The 22,784-nt window shown below is 47.0% G+C and overlaps 2 protein-coding genes across 5 annotated transcripts in view; both read right to left on the reverse strand.

The window, feature by feature from the left end:
• The window catches only part of Mipep (mitochondrial intermediate peptidase), a 131,232-nt gene extending 128,818 nt beyond the window's left edge, over window positions 1–2,414 (reverse strand). The window contains 1 exon segment of the mRNA XM_052733028.1: window positions 2,093–2,414. Coding sequence (XP_052588988.1) covers window positions 2,093–2,293 — 201 coding nt within the window. The 5' untranslated portion in view covers window positions 2,294–2,414.
• Window positions 2,415–7,016: 4,602 nt separating this feature from the next.
• LOC128107306 (complement C1q and tumor necrosis factor-related protein 9) lies at window positions 7,017–22,744 on the reverse strand. Of its 4 annotated transcripts, none has more exons than XM_052733047.1 (5): window positions 22,244–22,744; window positions 21,248–21,320; window positions 15,128–15,314; window positions 11,183–11,245; window positions 7,017–7,988 (listed from the first exon to the last, which is right to left on the reverse strand). In XM_052733047.1, exons 2-5 carry the CDS (start codon window positions 21,302–21,304, stop codon window positions 7,216–7,218), a joined length of 1,080 nt encoding a protein of 359 aa, XP_052589007.1. In that variant the 5' UTR covers window positions 21,305–21,320; window positions 22,244–22,744; the 3' UTR covers window positions 7,017–7,215. The 4 variants fall into 4 exon arrangements, with proteins under 4 accessions (XP_052589007.1, XP_052589004.1, XP_052589008.1 ...); XM_052733044.1 differs by lacking the exon at window positions 22,244–22,744 and adding an exon at window positions 19,952–20,203; XM_052733048.1 differs by lacking the exon at window positions 21,248–21,320 and having other exon boundaries at window positions 22,244–22,743.
• Between the last annotated feature and the right edge of the window lie 40 nt (window positions 22,745–22,784).

The raw sequence follows: 22,784 nt of genomic DNA on the forward strand, positions 1-22,784 counted from the left end.
TTATATGTGGGTGCTACCACAGCCACCCAGAAAAATGCTTTAAGAGAAAACGTTTGGGGTATAAGGACACACAACTGAACTCTGGCACTTGACAAACTCCAGGACAGCCAGGGATATACAAGCAAGACCCTAACTTCAAAAAACCAAACCAAACAAACGGTTCAGTGGATAAAGGCCATTGTCACCAAACATGACAGCCAAGACTAAAGTCATAATTTTGTTGCCCCAGAAACACATGATACAAGGAAAGAGCCTACGCATGGAAGTCCTATGACCTCCATATGTGCATATGGCATACTCATGTGTATGCACATGAATACATACGCGCGCGCACACACACACACACACACACACACACACACACACACACACACACACGGAGGGTGGAGAATAATGTAATAAAAATTTTTTTTTAATTCCCCAACTTGAAACCTCCTGTACTTATCCATGCAAAAAAAAAAAAAACAAACAAACAAACAAACAACAAAAAAAAAAACCTATGCCAAGGGGGCTGGGAGGGTTGGTTCAGTGGGTAAAAGCACTCAATTTGCAAGCTGAGGACCTGAGTCCAATCCCCCCAACCCATGTAAGAAAGTGATTCAGAGGCCATCTAGATGGCTCGATGGGTAAAAATGCTTGCCTCCAAGCCTGGAACCTACATGGTGGAAGGAGAGAACCGACTCCTCAAAGTTGTCCCTGAACTCCACACACATACAGGCACCTATACACACAAACAAAAAATATAATTAAAACACAATGTGGAGGAAGGACTGGAGAGATGGCTCAGTGGTTAAGAGTACTCACTGCTCTTGCAGAGGACCTGGGTTCTATTCCCAGCATCCACATGGCAGTTTGCAACCTGTCCGTAACTTCAGTTGCAGGGGATCGAACACCCTCTTCTTACCTCCATGTGCGCATGGATGGCACTGCACACCTGTGGTGCATTTACATACATTTGGGCAAAACACATATAAAATAAGTAACTTTAAAGCTGAATTTTTGTGGCAAGCAACTATAATCCCAGCACTCCTACTCCAAGATAGAAACAAGAAAACACCCAGAAGCCCAAGGACCAGATTGAAGAGGGTAAGATAACCTGGAGTACACAGTCCATTAGCAAAAACAAGAGAGACCCTGCCTCCACAAAGTAAAAGGCAACAGACCCCTAAAAATTGCCCTCTGGCCTGCACCAGGCCATACTTGCACTCATTCACATCTGCATGCACACACAATAAATTTTTTTTAAAATATGGCTGGAATCAGTTATATCTCATCCACTCAAAACCAAGCTTCCTTTTCATATCTTCCTGCTCGGTACTAATAGGCAGTTCTACCACCGATTCCATTAATACCAGCATCATCTACCCTTATGGGTCTTGGAGGGAATTTTATATAGAAAGAACTTTCAAATAGACAAAGCTAAACACAGATGCTCATACCATGAAATGCAATGCAACTACATCGCAGATTCGTCTTAGAGAAAGCTGCCCCACAGCGAAAAGTTAAAAGGCCAAAACAACCCTTAACCTTAAAGGCAAACCATTCCCAATATCCCCTGCCTTTCCCTCATTCATTTTCAAGTGTCCAACACCACCACAGGCAGGGTGGAAAGAGCCAAGCAATTCTGTCGGGTTAAGCAATCAACTCCAAGGCACGCTGGGAAGTCTAATTTTTCTCGATAGGGTTCTGTTGTTGCTTTTTATTTTATTTTTTTATTTTTTTGAAACGCAGGTCCTTATGTAACTCAGGCTAGTCTCAAACTCGGTTTGGAGCCAAAAGGGCTGCCCTTTGAACCCTCTTGCCTTTACCCATCAGGAGAGTCTTACAAACAGGAACCACCATGCCCGGTGTAACAGGTTGTTTCAAAGCAGCTCGAAACGGACAATGAAGGTGTGATGGAGTTTTCGACGGAAGAGTGTCGTTACAAAGCCAAGTGTGAACTCTTGAAGCCAGAAGGAAAAAAAGCGAACTTGAGTAGGGGAAGGGCTGAGTAGGAAGCCAGTGGGACCCTGGTGCGCACTTATCCTGGCACAGTCCCCTTTGAGCAAGAGGCAGCGGCCGCGCGGCCCAGACCCACGGCACGCTCGCTCACCCGGCGCTCTCCCAACAGGTCCCACAGGCGGCCCTGGGGCTTGACGTTGAAGGCGGCGCCCACCGGCGACCAGCTGGTGCTGACTCCCCGGGCGCGACCCCAGCTGCGCAGGCCGCTTCGGCCTGCGGGTCCCCGCAGAGCCGCTCCGGCTCCCAGGCCACACAGCCTGCGGGCGTACCGCAGCCCGTCCACCAGCAGCATCCTCCCGGGCCCCGGCTCCTTCAAGTTCAGGAAGCGCGCGCCCCGCGTTTCCAAGGCAGCGGCCCACGCCGCGGCACGTGACGCTCGCGCTGCCCTGTGGGGCGCCCGGCGCAGGCCCGGACTTGAGCACCGTTGACTCTCCAGCAAGAGCGTCGCCTCGACGCCTTCTGAGCGACCGGAGTTCCGTAGCGCCCTCGTGTGTCTGGAGGAAGAAACGTCCTGAGGTTGCCTTTTCCCTCCCTGTGTTCCTGGGGCGCAGGAAGTCTTGCTGGGAATTGGAATTCTTAACAGGTGCCAGGAATGAATGTGAGAACTCAGATGGGTTCTTGATGCCTTCTCAGAGGAGACCCAGTGACAGCGCGTGGAAGGATCCAGGAGAAGCCACGTGCAGTCGGAATCCAAGGAACCTATCTGCTCCAAAAGAGATCGAAATCACACCTACATTTGCGCGCATGCATGTCAGCTATGGTTGTGTGTAACCACGTGAATTAACTATAGAGAATCTTCATTTATTTTGACTTTTGAAACTATTGATACCGTCTAGGGGTCTTGAGATGATACAGTCTATAAGGTCTTGATCGGGTTCGTTGTCTCTTGCCAGTCGAAAAGGCAGGAAAAAATTAAAAGACAGGAAAAATATGAAGCGCAACACGTAGCCTCGGAGAAATCTCAAGCATCGCATACAGAATAGCAGTTGATGAAAGGTGTTTACTGGGGTTGAGGAAACACACAGGCATCAGGCACACAGAGAGAAAGAACCTCTGCCAAGCAGAGGGGGGACTTGAAAGGCGAAAATCGGGTCTCTTCTCAAGGGCTGGTTTTTAAAGCCTCTGAATGGTTTCCCTTCCCTAATTTTTTTTTTTTGTTTTTTTTGTTTTTTTTGTTTTTTTGTTTTTCGAGACAGGGTTTCTCTGTGTAGCTTTGCGCCTTTCCTGGAACTCACTTGGTAGTCCAGGCTGGCCTCGAACTCACAGAGATCCGCCTGGCTCTGCCTCCCGAGTGCTGGGATTAAAGGCGTGCGCCACCACCGCCCGGCTCCCTTCCCTAATTTAAAGTGGGTCCGTTTAGAGAAAGCTAGGGTGGTTGGTTGGTTGGCCCAGAACTGTGGTGTGACATGTCATGACCCAGTCTTGACTTGTTGAGCCTGTCCATCAGCAGGGGGCCTGCTGGTGGGAGATAAAAGCTGAAGGTTGAGGAAGAAGCTGGCGGTCTTGGAGATTCACCGCCACCATTGCCTAGGCATGGCCCCTCTCCCTGTCTGTCTGCCTACCGGCGTCTAACTCCTGGTCTTTCACCATAATCACCTAGAACCTAAATTAGTACAGACAGGACCTCCTCAAATATCAACTGGACTGCAGAAATGAGAGGGCAGAGGCTGGGGGTGGGGAGGGGATGGCATTAGATAATTGGGAGCCGTGGCTGGGAAAGAAGGAATGATGCTACAGACTTGGGAAGGCTTGAGGAAGTCTCTTGACAGCCCTAGCCTTCTCCAAGAAAGACAGCCACACCACGGTGGGTCAGGGTGCTGGTTCTGCCAGGACCAGAGCTTTTCTTCCTAAGGTGCTGTCATCTCCCTGCACAAGATGACTATCGGATGACTGTCATGTCTGCTTTCTAGAGCTTGGCAGGAAAGAAAGGAAAAGGTGGAAGGTTCTGTGTGTGTTTGATTGGTTTGTAGACAGGCTCTCACTTTGTATTCCAGACTGGCCTGGAACTCACCATGCATCCCAGGCTGACCTCAAACTGGCAGTCCACCTGCCTCAGCATCCTGAGTGCCAGGATTCCAGACAGGGATGCCCAGAAGGAAGGATTTTGTTATCAGGAACTTGATTTTTTCCTTGAGAGATCGCTGTGGGTAGAGCTGGGGAGCCAGTGGCTAGAAGAGGGGTTGTGGGCCTGGAGAGATGGTTTGGAGGTTGAGAGTACTGACTGCTCTTTCAGAGGACCTGGGTTTGATTCCTAGCACCCACATGGCAGTTCACAACTGTCTGTAACTCCAAGATATGACACCCGCACACAGGCATACAAGCAGGCAAAACACCAATACATATAAAATAAAAATAAATAACATGTTAAAAAAGAACAAAAGAGATTATGGATATCCCAGCCTTTGGGAGGTAGAGTTTGAAGGATCAGAAGTTCAAAATTCACACACACACACACACACACACACACACACACACACACACACACACACACACAGTGGAAGCAAGAGTAGCTTACAGTGGTGACAGCATGATTTTCCCCACAATGGGGAAGACGGAAAGCAGAGAAAGATGAGTGCTGGTACTCAGTTTACCACTTCCTTTATTCCTTTTTCTTCAGTCTGAGACCCCAGCCTATGGAATGGCATCACCCTCTTTCAGGGCAGGTCATTTCTCTCCAGTTAAACCTTTCTGGAAAAGCCTTCACAGTTGTGACCAGAGGTGTGTGTCCTGGGAGCTTCTAAATTCAGTCAGGTTGACAATGATGATTAACCATCACAGCCAGGGTTTTGAGACCAGCATGAGAAGCACATGTGTTCCAATGAGCATATGAGTCGTGAATACATGCGTACAATTCACCATCACTGCCAGGTACCCAGGTGGGCAGGAAGAGAATCCACCTGGAACATACCCAAACAGCCCTACAGTAAGATCACATAAAGAGCTGAAGTGTTGTGCCAAGATGGATTATATCAAACACTACTATTTTCCCTGCTGGGTTTCGGAATCGCTTGCAAATTGTGAGCCTTTTTTGCCTTTTCTTTTCTCCCTTTAATGGGCATCTTATGCCTATTCCACCACTGTACTTTGGAAGCAAATAACTTGTCTGACTGAAGACTTCCGTCTGGCTAGATTTTGCCCCGGGATATATCATCACACAATAGGTCTCTCCTGTTGCTGATTTAAATGGCTTAAACAATGACATTTTGGGCAAAAATGATAATGATGAAATTGAGGATGTTAGGGGAGGGCTTATTGACCTATAGGAAAGAAAAAGGACATCAACTTGGAGGCAAGTCCAAGTCTGCCCCTTTAGGGCAGACTTTTGTGGGGAGAACTGTGTCTCCTTATAAGACATATTAAAGTACTAATCTTTGGTGCCTGCAAATCTGACCTTATTTGGGTAGGATCTTTACAGACGTAATCAGATTGGGATGGGCCTGAATCCAATATGACTGATGTCCTCTTTAGAAGAGGAAAATGTGCAGTTATGGAGGGAAACCAATGTGGAACTACAGTCAGAGACCCTGAAGTGACTTGTTTCAAGCCAAGGGATACCAGGGGTTGCTAGAAGCTGGAAGTGGCAGGAAAGGATCATCTTTCAGGGACTTAGTCTCAATCTTGCTGACTCATGGACCTTGAACTTCTGTTTCCAGAACTGTGACAGGATACATTCCGATGTCTTAAGCCACCCACCTTGGTCATGAAAGTCCTAGGAAGCTAATATAGATTCATTCCAACTGTTCCTTGAGTTGTGTGGCATAAACACCTAAGTTAGAAAATACAGTGTCCATAATTGTATTGAGTAGCCTCCTGGGGTGTCTCACTGACACCAGCTTAAAGCAGCTAGTCATGACATGGAATAAGTATGTTTTTTGCAGTGTTGAAAATGGGACCCATGCATACTAATACAAATGTTATCCCCACTCAGCCATAATCCCATCTCATTTTTCTTTACTTTCTCCTAATATCAGAAATCATAATATGGCCTCAGAGCAGGAAAGTGACACCAGAACTCCTCTAGAACTCTTCCCACCACAAACACACAGGCAGAGGATGCCTTGGGTGAGGGAATGGTGATGTGTTAAAGACATTGTTATAAGCAGGCTGAGGACAGGGCTCTGTGGCAGGGCACTTGTCTAGCATGCACAAACCCTGGGTTCCTTCTCCAGCATGGAGAATTACAGCACACAGGGCCACTGTTTATTCTTCTACTCTTTAAGAGATTCTAAGCCGGGTATGGTGGTGCACATCTTTAATTCCAGCACTCATGAGGCAGAGGCAGGGGCAGGCGGATCTCTGAGTTCAAGGCCAGCCTGGTCTACAGAGCAAGTTCCAGGACATCTGGGCCTACATAGAGAGACCCTGTCTTGAAAAAAACCAGAGAGAGAGAGTGAGATCCTAAGTTACATACAACTGTACCAATGCATTATGATAAAAATATCCCTTACATTGTTGTGGTGGTTTGAAGGAGAATGGCCTCCTTAGGCTCATATGTTTGAATGCCTAGTCCCCAGTTGGTGGAACTGTTTGGGAAGGACTAAGAGATGTGGCCTTGTTGGAGGGAGCATGTTACTGGGAGTGGGCTTTGAGATTTCAAAAACCCATTCCAGGTCCAGTCAGTCTCTCTTTCTCTCCCTCTCCCCTCTCTTTCTCTCTGTCTGCTTAATAGTGTTTATTTATTATCTGGGTCAGTTGGGAGCGATTGGAATCAATGACTTAATTGTAAAATTCTATTAAAGGTTTCTATAAAAGATTCTTCATTCCTTTCTCCATGTGATGCTTTTTTTTTTATATTTAATAAGACAAAGAGCAAAGCCCTCTGCTGGGGACAGGGACAGGTACAGGGACAGATTCACAAGACAGCCTTCAGGCAGACACAGATTCAGATTTATACAACAGACAGACAGGAAGACCCATAAAACATGAAGTAGAGAATTCAAATCTGCACTCACTCTTGGTTAAATGACACCAAGGGGAAGTGCTTTGATTTTTCACCTTAATGAGACACTGATGCATTGTTGGTGTCTCTGAGTTTATTATTAATGTGTTCAAATGGCTGGATTTGTAGGAGTAGCTTCCCACCTCTACAGTTTAGAATTGATACAATATTGGAGGAATGGACACAATCGCATCCCACCTTCACTGAGCTAGGTCTGTGGGCACCATGTCCACCAGGAGAGCCTTCCATGAGGCCCATGTGCAGAGTCCTTTGTGTCAAGAGCTGCTGAACAGAAGGAAGCCGGTGAATGTGGTATCGTCATCCTCATCTGCAAACAAGCCATTGAACCTCTCACCTCCCATCACCTGCATCCACACCTCGTCCCCGAGCTTCAGCTCCAGCACAATGCCACCAGAGGCCTGGTCCTCAGAGCTCATATAACCATCCTTGGTGTGCAGGACTTTTACCCCATTTTTGACCAAAGAGACTTGCACATTCCTGGAAAAAACAGTGATGTGGTAGGTGAAGTAATAGACACCAGCCACGTGGCAGGTGAATTTCCCTGTCGCTACATTGTAATGGTTCAGTTCATTGTACAGGATCTTGTCGAATTTGATGGGTGCATCAGGAGGCGGGAACTTGCTGATCACCGTGAGCCCCACAGTGAAAGCACTCTTGGGCAAGATGGGAGCCTCACCGACCTTCCCTTTCTCTCCTCGATCGCCTTTCCAGCCTCTTATTCCTCTGACTCCTGGCTCCCCTTGGGGGCCCATGGGTCCGGCTTCTCCCCTAGGACCTGGTTTGCCAATGGGGCCCATTGGGCCAGGTAAGCCCTTGGGGCCCAAAGGACCAGTACTGCCCATTAGTCCTTCTGGACCAGTGGGGCCCACATCGCCTTTCTCTCCCTTCTGCCCCTGAGGGCCAGTCTCTCCTGGCAGCCCTTGCTCTCCTGTAGGACCAATGGAGCCCTTTGGGCCATGCTTCCCTGGGGATCCTCTGGAGCCTGGATCACCTTTGATGCCTTTTGCTTCAACTCTTCCATCCGCTCCTGGATAGAGGAAGATAACGAAGACAGGGCTTAGGAATCCCTCGTGCACAATGTTGAAGTTTCTATCACTGAGCATTTAACTGAGACAAAGTGGGGTGTAGGTTCGCAATCTGCTCAGAGTCTGAAAATTCGCGAATTCCCAAATTGCATGCAGGGAAATGTACATGTAAGCACACACACACAAACCCTCTTTTTTTAAAGGGTCTCATGCAGCCCAGGATGGCTTCAGATTCACTATAGCCAAGGATGGTGGGATGATCTTAAACTTCTAAGCCTCTTGCCTATACTTCCCGAGTTCTGGGACTAAGGCTGTATTTGATCCCTCCCAGGTTATGCAGTGCCAGGAAAAGAACCTGGGGCTCCGTGCAGGCTAAGCAAGCACTCTACCAACTGAGCCACATCTCCATCCTCCAAAAGTATTCTTTTAGTCAGTACCAGGGCTCGTATGAGTAAAGACAACTGTACCACCAAAGTATCCCATGATGACCCAGAAACAAGGCCACCCTTGGGAGAAGCACACATTGAAGGAAAATATGACAAGGAGCAGATCAACCCAGGATGCTGAGTAACAGGGCCTCAGTCCTAGGCAAGTGACAGCCCCTCAAGGAGTGGACCTGAAACAGATGTTCACTGTGGCCCACATGCCTGCCAACTGTCCAGTCCTTTCCACCCCAGTTTTCCTCAGTCTACATGAACACTCCACACTCTTCACTTCTTCCACCTGGATTGGGAGGCAATGGTGCTTATGAGCAGGGAGCCTGAGCTTCCCTCAGAATATTACCTAGCCCTTCTCCAACCCCGGCACACGCAGATAGTGAGCCCCATCACATTTTTTTCCCTCATCTATAGAGCTGGAACAGTAATGCTACCTAACTTATAGAACCCTTCTATAAATTTTCATAAAAAGCCTTAGATTAATGCCCAGAATGAGTTCACGTATTTGACATTACGGTCATCTCTCTCCCCATCAGTTACTCCCTACCCTTCAGGTTGCAATTCATTCTGGGAAAGTACCAGCCACTGAGATATCCCTCCAGCCCAGGGCCCTACTCAAGTGCCACTTTCTCCCTCAAGTAAGGCGACATGCACTGAGTGAAGTAGAAGCTTCCTCCTTGGCACTCATCCACTAAGTCAGGGGTCAACACACTGTGGCCTGCTGCCTAAATCTGTCCTCTGACCTGATTTTGCATAGCCCATAAGCTAAAACTAGTTTATGTGTTAAAATGAGCACAACTAACATCCCATCATGATGTGGTGGCCACAAGCCCTCCAGATCAGCTACTCAAGGGCCTGACAAGAAGGATAGCCAGTTCATAGCTTTCCTGATCTGTAGAGGGAGGCCCAGGCCAGCCTCAGCAACTCCATGATACTCTATCTCAAACTCAAAAGTTACAATAGAGAGGTGTTGAGAATAAATAACTATTGAATGCTTAGCCCAAAATGGGACATCTCTGTCATCTCCTTCACGACTCAGAGAACATCGTGAACAAGGGCGTGGAAAGAATGTAAGAGCCAGAAGAAGGAGTGAGGAATATTGTAGAACACTGAATTTCAGGCATGATATGGTTGCTGTACTCTTGAACTCATGACAGTTGTGGTTACCTGCACAAGGTGAGGTCCCTCAGCACTCTGCCGTGGAAGAGAAAGGAGCTCCTGCGACTCCACACTTCCCCGAGGATTTACATGGAGTCAATGTGTGATGTGGAGGGAGATACATTTTCTTCAGTAGTTAGCTGTTAGTAAGGGTCACCTTCTCCTACAAGCATACTCTCACCCATGTGCCTATAAATACTCTAATGAAACTCACTCGGTCACACATACAAGAAAAGAGGAAAGAGAGGAGAAGAGAAACATCAGCAGAAGAATGGGACTGGCCAAGAAAGGGTAACAGGATGAATGTGATTATGCACAAGTATGAAATTGTCACAGTAGACTCCATTATCTATAATTAACATATGTCAATACATGTTTTAAAAAAGAAGGCTGTGGCACAGTATTTGCTTAGTATGCATGAATTTCAAGGTTTAATCCCAAGTACTGGGGTTGGGGGGAAAGTAAGACTCTATACTACACAAAAAGTATATAAAACAGAAATATTGGTCTTTCAGCCACAGCTCCCCCAGAACACAGCAGCACTTGTTTGTGGCTGCCTTTTGGTGCATGGGCAGAGCCCACGGCCCACAAAGCTGAAACAAATTTCCATTTGGACCTTCCAGGAAGAGTTTGCTTATCTATGCATGCACCTATATCTCTTGAAGAGAGAGAATGTTGGTGGGTGACTAATCTTGATTATCAATTTGACTACATCTAGAATCAACTAAAACCCAAACATGCGGGCACACCTGTGACTAATTTTCTTTCTCTTCCTCCCTTCCTTTTCTTTCTTTGTTTTTTCTTTTCTTTCTTTCTTTCCTCTTTCCTCTTTCCCCTTCCTTCCTTCCTTCCTTCCTTCCTTCCTTCCTTCCTTCCTTTCTTGTTTGTTTTTTGAGACAGGGTTTCTCTGTGTGGCCTTGGCTGTGTAGCCTGGAACTCACTCTGTAGACCAGGCTGGCCTCAGACTCACAGAGAAATGCCTGCCTCTGCCTCCTGGGTGCTGGGATCAAAGGTGTTCACCACCATACCCAGTGAAGGATTTCCTTAATTGGATCATTTGAGGTGGGAAGACCTGCCCTAAATTTGGGCCACGCCTTCTGTCTTGAAGCCCATGAAAGGACGTGGCAGATGGAAACTTTTGCTTTTTGCCTGCTTATCCTTGTCCTAACTGGCAAATCTAGATATCCTGTTGCTGAACCATTCCTTCGCTGGTGTTAGAATCTATCTACCTTTTCATGATTCCAACATAGACTGAAGACCAGCAGCTCCTTAGGAATTCCCCAGGACTCTAGAACTAGATTGGGACTACTGAGACATCCAGGTTCTCAAATGAACAACTAACAGATTCTTGGCCTTCCCATTGAGAGACAGCCATTGTTGGACTACCCAGACCACAGCTTCTAATCCCCCCAACCCCCACCCCATGTGTGTATGTGTGTGTTTATATTTATAACCAATCATTCTACCAGTTCTGTTCCTGTAGAGCACCTTGACTAATACAGTGGCTCATCCTGGGAGCCCCAGACAGGTCAGTCCACAGCAGTGTCAAATAGCATTGTGTTAGAGCACGGTGGATGGGTAAATGCAAAGCCAGCACTGACCTGGTTCTCCTTTCTCCCCACGAATTCCATCCTTCCCTGGGCCACCAGGATGTCCTGGTTCTCCTAGGCGGAAGGGAAGAAAGCACACAAGAGCTGAGATTCCAAGTCCAGTTTCCTAGCTCTGAGTCTCTATTGATATGGGAAGTCCTAGGGTGCCCCAGCCCACCTCTTTTCCCACCAGTGCAGGTGGGGTAGCAGCTATTAGTGAGTATCCAGGGGGTTGAGTCATGTAGAATGAGCAGGTTATGAAATGCATCGGTGACTTCCTGAGCACCCAGCGGTGGGGTGCCCAAGGAGCGTGAGGCAAGGCAAACTAAAACACTGAGTACCAAGCTGTAAGTTTGTCTCCAGATGAGGACTTGGAAGTGATCTGAATGTGGGAGGTGATAGGCATATCTCTCATTCTGATCCCTTTCCACCAGTCATTCAGAGAGTGGAATGGAAGTCTCACCAGATTCCATGAAACATCAGAGATCTCTGCGATATGACTGTTGGGGAAGGAAAGGTATTGTAGACGAGAGGCAAATGCCACCAAACAAGCTGTGAGGGGACACTGGGCTCTGTTAGTCATACACTAGTCCTAAGCCTGGGAGCAGGTCACCAAGCAATGGCCAGACTATGGTGACAGAAGAGCTCACAAGGCCACAGTTTACTCCAGGTTCTGTCTCACTCAAGTCAGTCAAGACTCCAAAACTTCAACCCTACCATTCTGGTTGTAGGGTGACAAGCAGCTGGGACAGCCTTCAGCTCTCAGGACTGGAAAGTGACACAGGCTGATTTGCATCCATCATAATGCCTGGTGTTTCCCCAAGAAATCCCAGGGTCCCATTGAACCACCAAGAGGGAGGTATCTCCAAACTAGCCTCCTCTCCATTATCACCCACTCCTTCTCTGCACCACCCCGGAAGCCTGAGCCTTCCTACCCAAACTTCTTTCTCCCTGCTTAGTTCCCAGGTCTTGTGTTCTGCAGCACTATCTCAAAGCTTTCATGACCATACAGGTCAGAGCATGAACATCTACTAGAACAACTGTGGATGTATGTCATGGACATTGTGCTAACTGTGTGTTGATTACATAAAACACACAGCACATCTTCAGAGGACCAAGTAAAGAAGCAGCAGATTTTCCTGACAAGCAGCACAGGTTAATGTCATTCTCCTAAGAAAAAGCACATTGAGGAGAGAGAGAGAGAGAGAGAGAGAGAGAGAGAGAGAGAGAGAGAGAGAGAGAGAGAGAGATTAATTGAATGGAAAAATAGAAAGAGATACTTTTGTTTGTTTTGTTGTTGTTTGTTTGTTTCTTTTGGAGACACAGTCTCTCTATTATTTAGCTCTGCCTGTCCTGGAACTCAATATATAGACCAGGCTGGCCTTGAACTCACACAGATCCACCTGCTTCTGCCTCCTGAGTGCTGGGATTAAAGGCATGCGCCACCATACCTGACCCAGAAAACATGTGCTTTTAAGAAATCTGTTTTGACAGAGCTGGGGAGGAAGCTCAATGGCAAAGAGAAAGAATGAGGACCTGAGTTCAAATCCCTAGCACCCATGTAAAAAGCCAAGTATGGCTGTCTGAGCTTGGAAGGAGGACTGGAGACATGGGCGGAGGAGACACAACAGGGTGATCCTGAGGATCTGCTAGCCAGACAGCCTGGTCAACATGGCAACATGGCAAGCTTCAGGTTTTGCAAAAGACCCTGTAAAGCTGAGCAGAATAGAAGATAGCTGACAATGATGTGTACACACACACACACACACACACACACACACACACACACACACACACACACGCATGCGCGCACACTACAGAGAGAGAGGGAGAAAGAGACATTGGTAGATTGATTGATTGATTGATTGACTGATTGAGTGATTGATTGATTGGTTTTGAGCTGGGCACAGTGGTACATGCCTATAATCCCAGCACTCAAGAGGTAAAGGCTGAAGCCAGGTGGTGGTGGCGCATGCCTTTGATCTCAGCACTCGGGAGGCAGAGCCAGGCAGATCTCTGTGAGTTCAAGGCCAGACTGGCCTATAGAGCGAGATCCAGGACAGTCACCAAAACTATACACAGAGAAACCCTGTCTCGAAACAAAACAAAACAACAATAACAAACAAAAAAAAAGAGGTAGAGGCAGGAGGATGAAGAGTTCAAGTTCATCCTTGAGTACACAGCAACTTTGAGGCCAACCTGGAATACATGAGACACTGCCAATAAAAAAGAAGAGTTGGGCTGGAGAGGTTGCTCAGTGATTAGAGCACTGGCTGTGCGTCCAGGAGACCCAGGTTTGATTCCCTGTCCCAGATGACTCAATGTCCTCTCCTGGCCTCTGTGGGCACTACATATACATGGTGCCTAGACACAAATGCAGACAAAACATCCATATACATAAAAAAATTAAATGTCTAAAAAACAAAAAGCCTTTTTAAAGGGGAAGATCACACCGAGAAAGATTGGCAAAGGGAGAGGTAAACAAATTCGGCATTACGTGTATGAGAGTATTACTCTTGATTTATCTAGTAATCATCTCTCCTCTTCATGTGTACAAAATATTCGCTAATAAACATTAAAACTTCATATATTCAAAAATAAACACAGATCCAGACATGGTGGTGCATGCCTACGGTCACAGAACTGGGGAAGCTACATGTGACACGCTCATCAGTCACTCTGAGGCCATTTCAGTTATCAGAAACGGCTGTCGCAGACTCAAAATGCTTATGCTACAAAACTCTAAATTTACTTCATAAAATTCCCTAAATGGAAGATCACTGATGCTGGTAACTTTATTACAGGAAAGTGTAAAACTTAATCCATTTTTGTTATTAATGACTATTTATTCCGTACCTAGTTTTGACATTAAACTTTATCATAGGTCATGTATGTATTGGGGGGAACACGATATCGACAGGATTCTGTTGTAGAATATTATTTTAAGATGTGCTACATTTGTTTATACTGTGGAATATTTATTTTTTTCAGATTTCTTTATTATTATGTATACAGAAGGGGGCACCAGATCTCATTACAGATGGCTGCAAGCCACCATGTGGCTGCTGGGAATTGAACTCAGGACCTCTGGAAGAGCAGTCGTTACTCTTAACCTCTGAGCCATCTCTCCAGTCCGGAATATTTATTTTAATGATGCAAAGATTGTTGCATTCTTTTATGTTGCATTTGTTTAACTCTGTGAAGCTGTGTTATTTTGCCTGTCTAAAACACCTGATGGTCTAATGAACAGCTGAACAGCCAATAGCAAGGCAAGAGAAAGGATAGCTGGGGCTGGCAGGCAGAGAGAATAAATAGAAGGAGAAATCTGGAGGAGAGAGGAGAAAGTAAGAGAACAAGGAGAGTAGGATGCTAGTGAAAGTAAGATATACAGAAGTAAGAAAAGGAAAAAGCCCAGAGGCAAAAGATAGATGGGATAATTTAAAGTTAAGAAAAGCTGGGAAGAAAACCAAGCTAAGGCTGAGTGTTTATAATTAAGAATAATCCTGTGTGTGTGATCTATATGGGAACTGGGTGGCAGGCCCCCCAAAAGAGCAAAAGCAACCAACAACAGAATTATGTGTTTTCTATGGCCTTAGGCATCCACCACTGGCCTTCACCCTGTGGATGGGTGTTGCTACTATACTTAGCCATCAGACCGCTCCATTGGCCTCATGATACCAATGATCCATCACACCCATTGTATCTCACTCAAATGCCCTATGGTTGCAGAAACACTTGCTAACAGTCATCTCCAGTGGATGAGAAGCCTGTGAGGACAGGGTGCTGTTGGCCTTGTCCCGCACTCCATTCAGCACCTAGAATATTGACATGGCAGAGCCTGTCTTTGAGAAGTGCCTGCAGGGCACATTGGTGGGTGAGGGCTCAGTGGGCAAGTGGAACAGGACACCAGTGGCCAGTGAGTGGACGAGGCAGTAAGAAGCCACAAATGTCAAGTACCTGTGTCTCCTTTGTCACCCTTGGAACCATCTCGTCCATCTCTTCCCGGTAGGCCATTGTGACCTGGATTCCCAGGGATGCCAGAGTGCCCCTGCCGGCAGGTGTCCTGGGAGTACACACTCCTTGCACATGTGCCCATAACCAACAGGAGCCACCAAATCCTCATGGTCAGACGACAGGGATTGGACTGAAAGAGGGAAACAGAAACTGAAAGATGTGTGGTCGCTGGGTGTAGGTATAGTTGCTGGTCATGGACACAGCCTCTCATCTCTGCAGTGGGACAGGCCTTGGTCTTTGGGCATGGACACAGTTGCTGGGGAGTGACCTGGCCTTTTCTCTCTGCACTGACAAAGGCTTGAATATGATCTTATGTATTCGATATTCAGAGCAGGGAAAACAGAAACCAGCCAGTTGACCAAACTGTCACCAAGCCTGCACAGTGGCACATGACTGTAATCCTAGCACTAGGAAGACTGAGAAAAAAAAAAAAAACGTAAGTTCTAGGTCAGCCTGAGCTATATAGTGAGACTCTATTGTTGAGAGAGAGGGAGCGGGGAGTGGGGGGTGGAGGGGAGGCACATTGTCCTCAGGTGGTAACACACACTCAAGACCACTTTTAATGGTCAATAAATGTGGAAGCCAAGTTTTGAGGTCCGGAGACTCTTTTATTTATTGTTTCAATTTGAGCAAGCCACTTTTTTTTAGCTAGAGCAAAATGTTTTCTTATCTCATGGAGCAGATATAAAGACCAAATTTGACCATAATATACATGGAAAGGCACACTAAAAATAATAAGACCCACATAGAATTACCATCTGAGCCAGCAATTCTATTCCTGGGAATAGAGCCAAACAAAAACAAAACAACAACAAAAACAGAGAGACTTGAACAAGCCCTGTGCTATGGAATAATCCCTTTGGACACTGTGAAGATTTGTCGCTGTGATTGGTTTAATAAACAAGCTGACTGGCCAGTATCTGAACAGAGTAAGGTTAGGAGGGAAAGCCAAACTGAGACTGCTGGGCAAGAGAAGGGCAGAGTCAGGAGTCACCAGCAGAGAGACAGAGAGAAGCAAGAATGACATGCCATACTGAGAAAAGGTACCAAGCCATGTGGCAGAGGGTAGATAAAGAAATATGGGTTAATTTAAAGTGTAAGAGTTACCAGTAACAAGCCTGAGCTATTGGCTGAGCATTTATAATTAATATTAAGCCTCTGTGTTTATTTGGGAGCTGCCAGCAGGACAGAAACTCCCGCCTACAGCTTTGTTCCTGGCAGCAATGTCCACAGAGGCCACAAGGGAGAGCAGCCCATGTGGCCATTAGTGGATGAGTGGTTATAGAATATGTAGTGTAGAAATACAGTGGAATACCATTTGGCCCTCAGAAAGTCAGGAAATCCCGAACTCATGCTACATCATGGATGAACCTCGAGGACATTAGGCAGTTACAAAATTTGGGACTGAAAGATCGAGCTCTGTGAGTCTTATTTAAAGTATGCAAAGTGGTCCAACCCATGGAGAAAGCAATACAGCCCATGCCAGGAGCTGAAAGGGCATGGGTACTGTTCAGTGAAAGATGAAACTTCTGCAGATATATGTTGGTGATGGTTGCAGGATGATGTGAATGTACTTATTGCTACTCAGTCATACACTTAAGATGGCTTAACTGGTAAGTTTGAATTTAGGTATGTATTTTATCACAATAAAAGACAAGCAAACATTAAAGCAGAGGATGTGACTCAGCTGTAGAAAGGCTGCCTCGCACACACGGGGCCCTGAAGTCCATCCCAGTACCATGCACATACAACAGAAATTATGTGGCATTAACAGCAATGTACCAAACATCTACGTTTGGGCTGTGGCTTCAGCTCAGTGCTAGAACACTTGTGTCAAGTTAAAGTCCTTGGCTTTAACTCCCAGTTCGACAACAACGAGACACTTGAGCCCACTGTGGTAGTGCATTCCTGAGCACACAGCAGGTTGAGTCACAGGCCTGTGCACACACCACCAGAGTGTGCACAGGCCTGTGACTCAACCTTTGCTCTGAGGACACAGCCCTTTTCCTTGGGTTCTTGCCTTTCCTTGGGTTCTTCGTGTTTGTTTCTGTTTGTAATCTGCCATCAGCCTCAGGTTGGGGCTGAGATCTGGGTAGGAGGGGAAGATGGGTTGGCAGGTTGTTCCCCACGACAGGATCAGCATGCAAGCTCCCATAGGGGTTTGAATTCTTGAGATATAGATGAGTGGGATTCCAGCAAGGTGAGGAACCCTGGGAGTGTGCAAAGTGTCACACCACCTCTCCCCCAGGACCTGCCTGGCGGGGGTTCTGGTCACGGAACTCAAAGGCTCATCTGACTGTATTTTCAGCATTTTATCTCCAGTCCCCATATATAGAGTATAGAGGAGCAGATTGAGCAGTAATGGTTGAAGGCAAGGGCTGTGTGATGGCAGCTCTTTTAAGACTGAAGGCACAAAACAAAATAACAAAAAAGAACACATAGGTTAATGCAACCCATCAGACCCCAGATCCTTATGTACCATCCTCAGCAACGTAGATGTTCATAAACCTTTGTAAAGGAAAAAACCAGGCTGTCTATCCCTTTGATCCAGGAGTGCTATTTCTAAAATTATTCATAATAAAGCAAGATCTGTGTGCCAAAGGTAACTGCAGCATTATCTGTTAAGGTGGGAGAGGGCACATTACATAATGCCTAACAATAGACGTAGGGGGTGGGACAAAACACTGTTAGAGTTATAATAGTTGGTGACCTAGGTAAACATGCCTGGAGGCCGAAGGGTGACAAGTTCACGATCAGCTGGCATATGGATGAGATTCTGTCTCAAAAGACCCACCCAAACATAAAGGACTAAAATGGGGATGGAGAGAGATCTCAGCAGTTAAGTTCTCTTAAAATTTTTTAAAGTGATTTTTAGAAAGACTAAAATATCAGGCACATTATGGAGATATTGATGTATATATATTATCAAATACTAGAAGTAAATATATGCAAATAACCAAACATGTTAATGTTTAGACTGATGTGGTAAGAGGCTTTCCCATGGAAAACATCCTTGTAGTGCTAGTTACACATTTGTAGCTATTTTATTCATTATTTTTAATTGTGTGTGTGCACGCACAGGTACATGAGTGCACACACATGAATGTAAAGACCCTTGGAGGTCAGAGCATCAGATACTCAAGGAGCTGGCATTACAGGCCACCAGATGTAGATGCTGAGAACTATTGGCAGTGCTCTTGACCTCTGACCCATCTTCCCAGCCCCTTTGTATCTAGACCCTGACAACCAAAAACTGTGTCGTTCTCTAGTGGAAGCTGCTGAGCATTGCAGGATACAGAACGTGGTTCTGGAAGAGGAAACCCAGTGTTTCCCTCTCAGTCACAAACTCACTCCACTTCAGGAAGCTGAGTTTCCTTGGAGCCAAATCCATGAGTTTTCTGTAGCGGCTTCGGCTGCTGAACTTACAAGTGACTGGGAGAGTCTAGGTCGACTCCTCTGTGTTTTACCAGCGTTCCCCCTCACTTCCCAACCTCTGTAAAAAGCCACCTGGTGTCGTGGTGGCACACACCTTTAATCCCAGCACTCGGGAGGAGAGTCAGGTGGATCTCTGTGAGTTCAAGGCCAGCCTGGTCTACAGAGTGAGTTCCAGGACAGGCACCAAAACTACACAGAGAAACCTTGTCTTGAAAAACCAAAAAAAAAGCCATCTGGCAGGGTGGAGAGATGGCTCAGTGATTAAGAGCTTGGTCTTGCAGAGAACCTGGGTTAAATCCCCAGCACCTACATGACTGCTCACAACCATCTAAACTCGGGTTCCAGATGATGTGATGCCCTCTCCTGGCTTCCAAGGGGGTACAGAGAGACAGTGCTGGCATAACACCCACACACACATTTTTTAAAAAAGTCACTTTTGGTGCCTCTTCTGAATAATTTTCTCTAATTCATAGTCAAGAGTAAGCGGATTCCCAAACATTTCAGATGCGTTATGTCCCCTCAAACACTTCAAAGTCCTTACAAAGCCCCAAACACTAACATTTAACAGAAATTAGGAGAACAACCTTATTTTTTCCAGACAGGATATTTCTATGCCGATCAGGCCAGCTTAGAATTCATGATCCTTCTACCTCAGCATCCCAAGTGCTGGGATGGCAGGTGTGCTTGTGAGCAGTCTTTGCTGAGGCCCAGCTTGCTTGCGCATAACACATGGGGGATGACATCATGATGTCCCTCCACACCAAGCTGGCTTTATTTATTTCTCCCATATATTCAATGCAATGCCAGAGTATGTGTCTTTTCCTCAACACATATTGAGGGTTTTTTTTATAGACCATATAAATTAGTATAGACATAACTATTAAAAACAGGCTCATTAAAACATGTATCTGATAATCTGACTGCATTTCTAGAAAGGTCCGTTATTCTTGTGATTTATCCTGGTTTTTTGTCTTCTCCCAGTCCAGTATTGCTGAATTCTGGCAAATGAGATTCTCTGCTTTCCTCTCTTGTTTAGAGCCCCCTCCCTCTGTGTGTGTGTGTGTGTGTGTGTGAGAGAGAGAGAGAGAGAGAGAGAGAGAGAGAAAGACTGTAGCCCAGGCTGGCCTGGAACTCACTCCGCAGCCTTCTATGTCAGCCTCTCCAGTGTGACATTACAACTATGAGCCACCACACCTGTCTGTCCTTTAGAAAAAAGTTTTAGAAGCAGATTACCTCTGTTCTTACCCAGAGCTTTATAAGATACCTGGCTACCTCAGAACCCAGGTGCCTTCAGCTGAAGATGAAAAAAAAAATCCTTTGCAGCGCTCTTACCTGAACCCTGGAGTTGCAGGCTGGACAGGGACACGGTGCGAATAGGGACCCCACACACTGTAAATAAAATCCTGCCTTCCTGCCATAGAACTCCCCAGTGCACATAACTGCAAAACATCAGGAAGGGGAGGGGACGGAGGGAGGCACAAGACGTCTTGGACGAGCTTCAAAAGCCACAGCAGCACTGGGGTTGGGTAGCATCTCTTTGGAGCACCCTGGGTGTGTGGAAAACTTGTCCCTTTCTTCTGTCCTCTGAAATAAAAGGAGGGCACTCCAGAAGTTCCAGCAGGTGGAATGTGAGAGAAGGGACCCTCACTGCAGACTTCTTTCCTTAATGTGAACAGCTTTCTCACTGGCCTTGAGTCCATCATATCTTGGGGTAACAGGTGCAAAATAACCAAGATGACTGCGGCAGTAACTGGGTGGCCTCTGCATCACAGACCATTAGGATTACTCTTGTTTACTTGGAGCTTTCAAATGATTAGTTACTGTTGCCTGTGACTTTCATCAAGGGCAAAACCAAATTCAAGGGCAACCTACCATTCAGTTAACCCTCCCACTGGCATTCACATCTCTGCAGGGCACTTTGACAGCCAGAAGGAAAAGGCCTACAGTTGCGCTTTTGGGGTTACTATGTTCAGGAGGTAGCTCTGAGCCCTCATGACTTCTAAGGCTCTAGATAAGGCCAGACGCTCCCAGTGACTCTGCTCAGTCCTTTAAATATACCAAACTGTAAAATAAAGTTATTTTCTTCCGGTTGGGTATTTAGCACGCAGTAGACCACTTGCCTAGCAAACACAAGGCCCTGGGTTCAGTCCTCAGTTCAAAAAAAAAGCTGGCAGTAGGAATGCACACCTTTAACCCAGCACTCAGGAGGCAGAGGCAGGCAGATCTCTGTTGAGTTTGAGGCCAGCCTGGTCTACAGAGGAAGTTCCATGTGGATAGAGACTGAAGGAGTCTAGAGGCTAGCATGGGTTTTGATATATAACCACAGGCATATGCCAAGGGAAGTGGCCCTTTTTGGCAAGCAGCAACCCCTTTCATGAGTTCCTGAGGGATACTGCTCCCGTTATAGCCCAGCGCCCAGCCTGAGCTGAGCAAACACTGCTTCGGGGGGAACTGGGGGTTCCCTTTGGACCTGACAATTGCTCTCCTCTTTTAGGAAATGCAAGTTTCAGCTTTTGGTGCACCGATGTTGCAAGGTACCATAGCCCAACCAGATCCTTCCAACATCTTTGTAGTTAGCTTCGACCATGCACAGAGCAGATAGAGGACTGTGTCCATCCCTTCCCCCACCTTCAGCCCACCGAGGAGCATGCTGCAGCTCTGCCGTGGGGTGCGTCTTGCAATCATTTCCCTTCAGCTTCTCCTGAGAAATGTCAAAACATTCATGCAAAAAGCACACGTTTCCAGAGCATAAAAGGACTGTATTCTGTTCTGAGATGGGCAGGAGCCTTAGTGGCCAGCTGGGGAAGGGGTATGCAGATACTGGGAAGCCTCATCCTAGCAGAGCTAACCACGGCCCACATGCCTTCATCAGCACAGCAGGCAGCCCCAGCAGTGTACCCAGGAGGAGGAGGAATTGGATTCGGCAGCATCCATTAAGCTGGGTAGCATCCACTGAGCTAGGTCTGGTTTCTTTAGGCCTGACTGCTACAGCCAGGACCCCAAGTCCCTTCATGTGCGGGTAGTGCAATTGGTTGATAGAGGTATCCCTGTGGCCACTCAGCTTCAGGCTGCCACAGGCCCCTCTGCTCCCCTGACCAATAAGAATCCTCTCCAATGGTATTCCTAGCCCTAGTGGGAATCGGGTTTGACAGGGTGCCTGGCCCACTGTTTACACTACTCTCTCCTCTGCCTGTTGGTGGTACTCCTACTCATCCTTTGCATGAGGAGAGGACTTGGTCACCAGTGTCCCTCCCCTCCCCCACGACCTGCTGGGATCCCTGTGAAGCTTGCTAGGCTGTCTCCCTGGGCATTCCTCTGCTTCTGATTTTAAGATTTCTCTTCTCACTGCAACCTGTGCAGGCAATGCGGGCTACAGCTGGCCTTGAGTTGTTTGGCCACATTAGGGAATGCCACATGCCACCAGTGCCACACAGGCTCTGGGTCATCTGTTAACATCCAGCTCCACAGAGACCTCATGGTCCCAGTCTAACCCAGCAGAGGCACTGTGTTTATCCACAGAATCCTACAGGGGCCTTGGGCCTCTGCAAAGTCCTTAGGAGTCCAGTCCCGGCCTGGATGTTTGCCAGGGCCAGGACGCCATTCTAGGGGCTGTCATGCACCTACCTCACATCTCTGCTGCTACTGATGCCAAGTGAACGTCGTCGTCGTCGTCGTATTTCTATATGGCTCTCCGGCCACACATCCCTCTGTAGGGACATGGCCTCCTGTGGATACAGCAGACAGCTAATACATGCTTGCTTCCCCACCCCCACACCAACTCTTCTAGAATAAAGTACCGCTGCCTCCCACTTACGCTCCCTTCTATGTATGGTACCATCCTTGGTCACCCCCGGTTGGCACTGTCACCCTTTCACCCAGTGGAGCCCGTGGAGAGGTGAGCAAGGGTACGAGGAAGGGACAGGACCCATGAGCTGGGAGTAAACAACAGAAAGCAGGAGGCAGCCTTGGCAACCCAGAGGAACCCTTTTCTGATTAGTCACAGCAAACAATGGGCTGTTTACTGGGATTTTCTGAGTTTGCTAATGAGAGGAGGAAATTCTTATTCACCCCACACCCTGGGTGAGGGAGGCCAAGGCTACAGGCTCACCTCCCAGTGAAGGGTCTTGCCAGCAGCTCTGGCCACCCAGAGGCGTAGAGACTTGGT

Source organism: Peromyscus californicus, unplaced genomic scaffold (genome assembly GCF_007827085.1).
Source record: "Peromyscus californicus insignis strain IS unplaced genomic scaffold, ASM782708v3 Scaffold_12__1_contigs__length_115047231, whole genome shotgun sequence".
In the NCBI taxonomy this organism is placed as follows: domain Eukaryota; kingdom Metazoa; phylum Chordata; class Mammalia; order Rodentia; family Cricetidae; genus Peromyscus; species Peromyscus californicus.

Excerpts from the sequence above, each read along its gene's own strand:
- LOC128107306 (XM_052733044.1), bottom strand. The coding sequence starts at position 20,056 with ATGTGCACTGGGGAGTTCTATGGCAGGAAGGCAGGATTTTATTTACAG. Across the intron at positions 11,246-15,127 it reads GGGTGACAAAGGAGACACAG|GAGAACCAGGACATCCTGGT; the intron begins GTACTTGACATT and ends CCTTCCGCCTAG. Across the intron at positions 7,989-11,182 it reads TGGGGAGAAAGGAGAACCAG|GAGCGGATGGAAGAGTTGAA; the intron begins GTCAGTGCTGGC and ends TCCTCTATCCAG.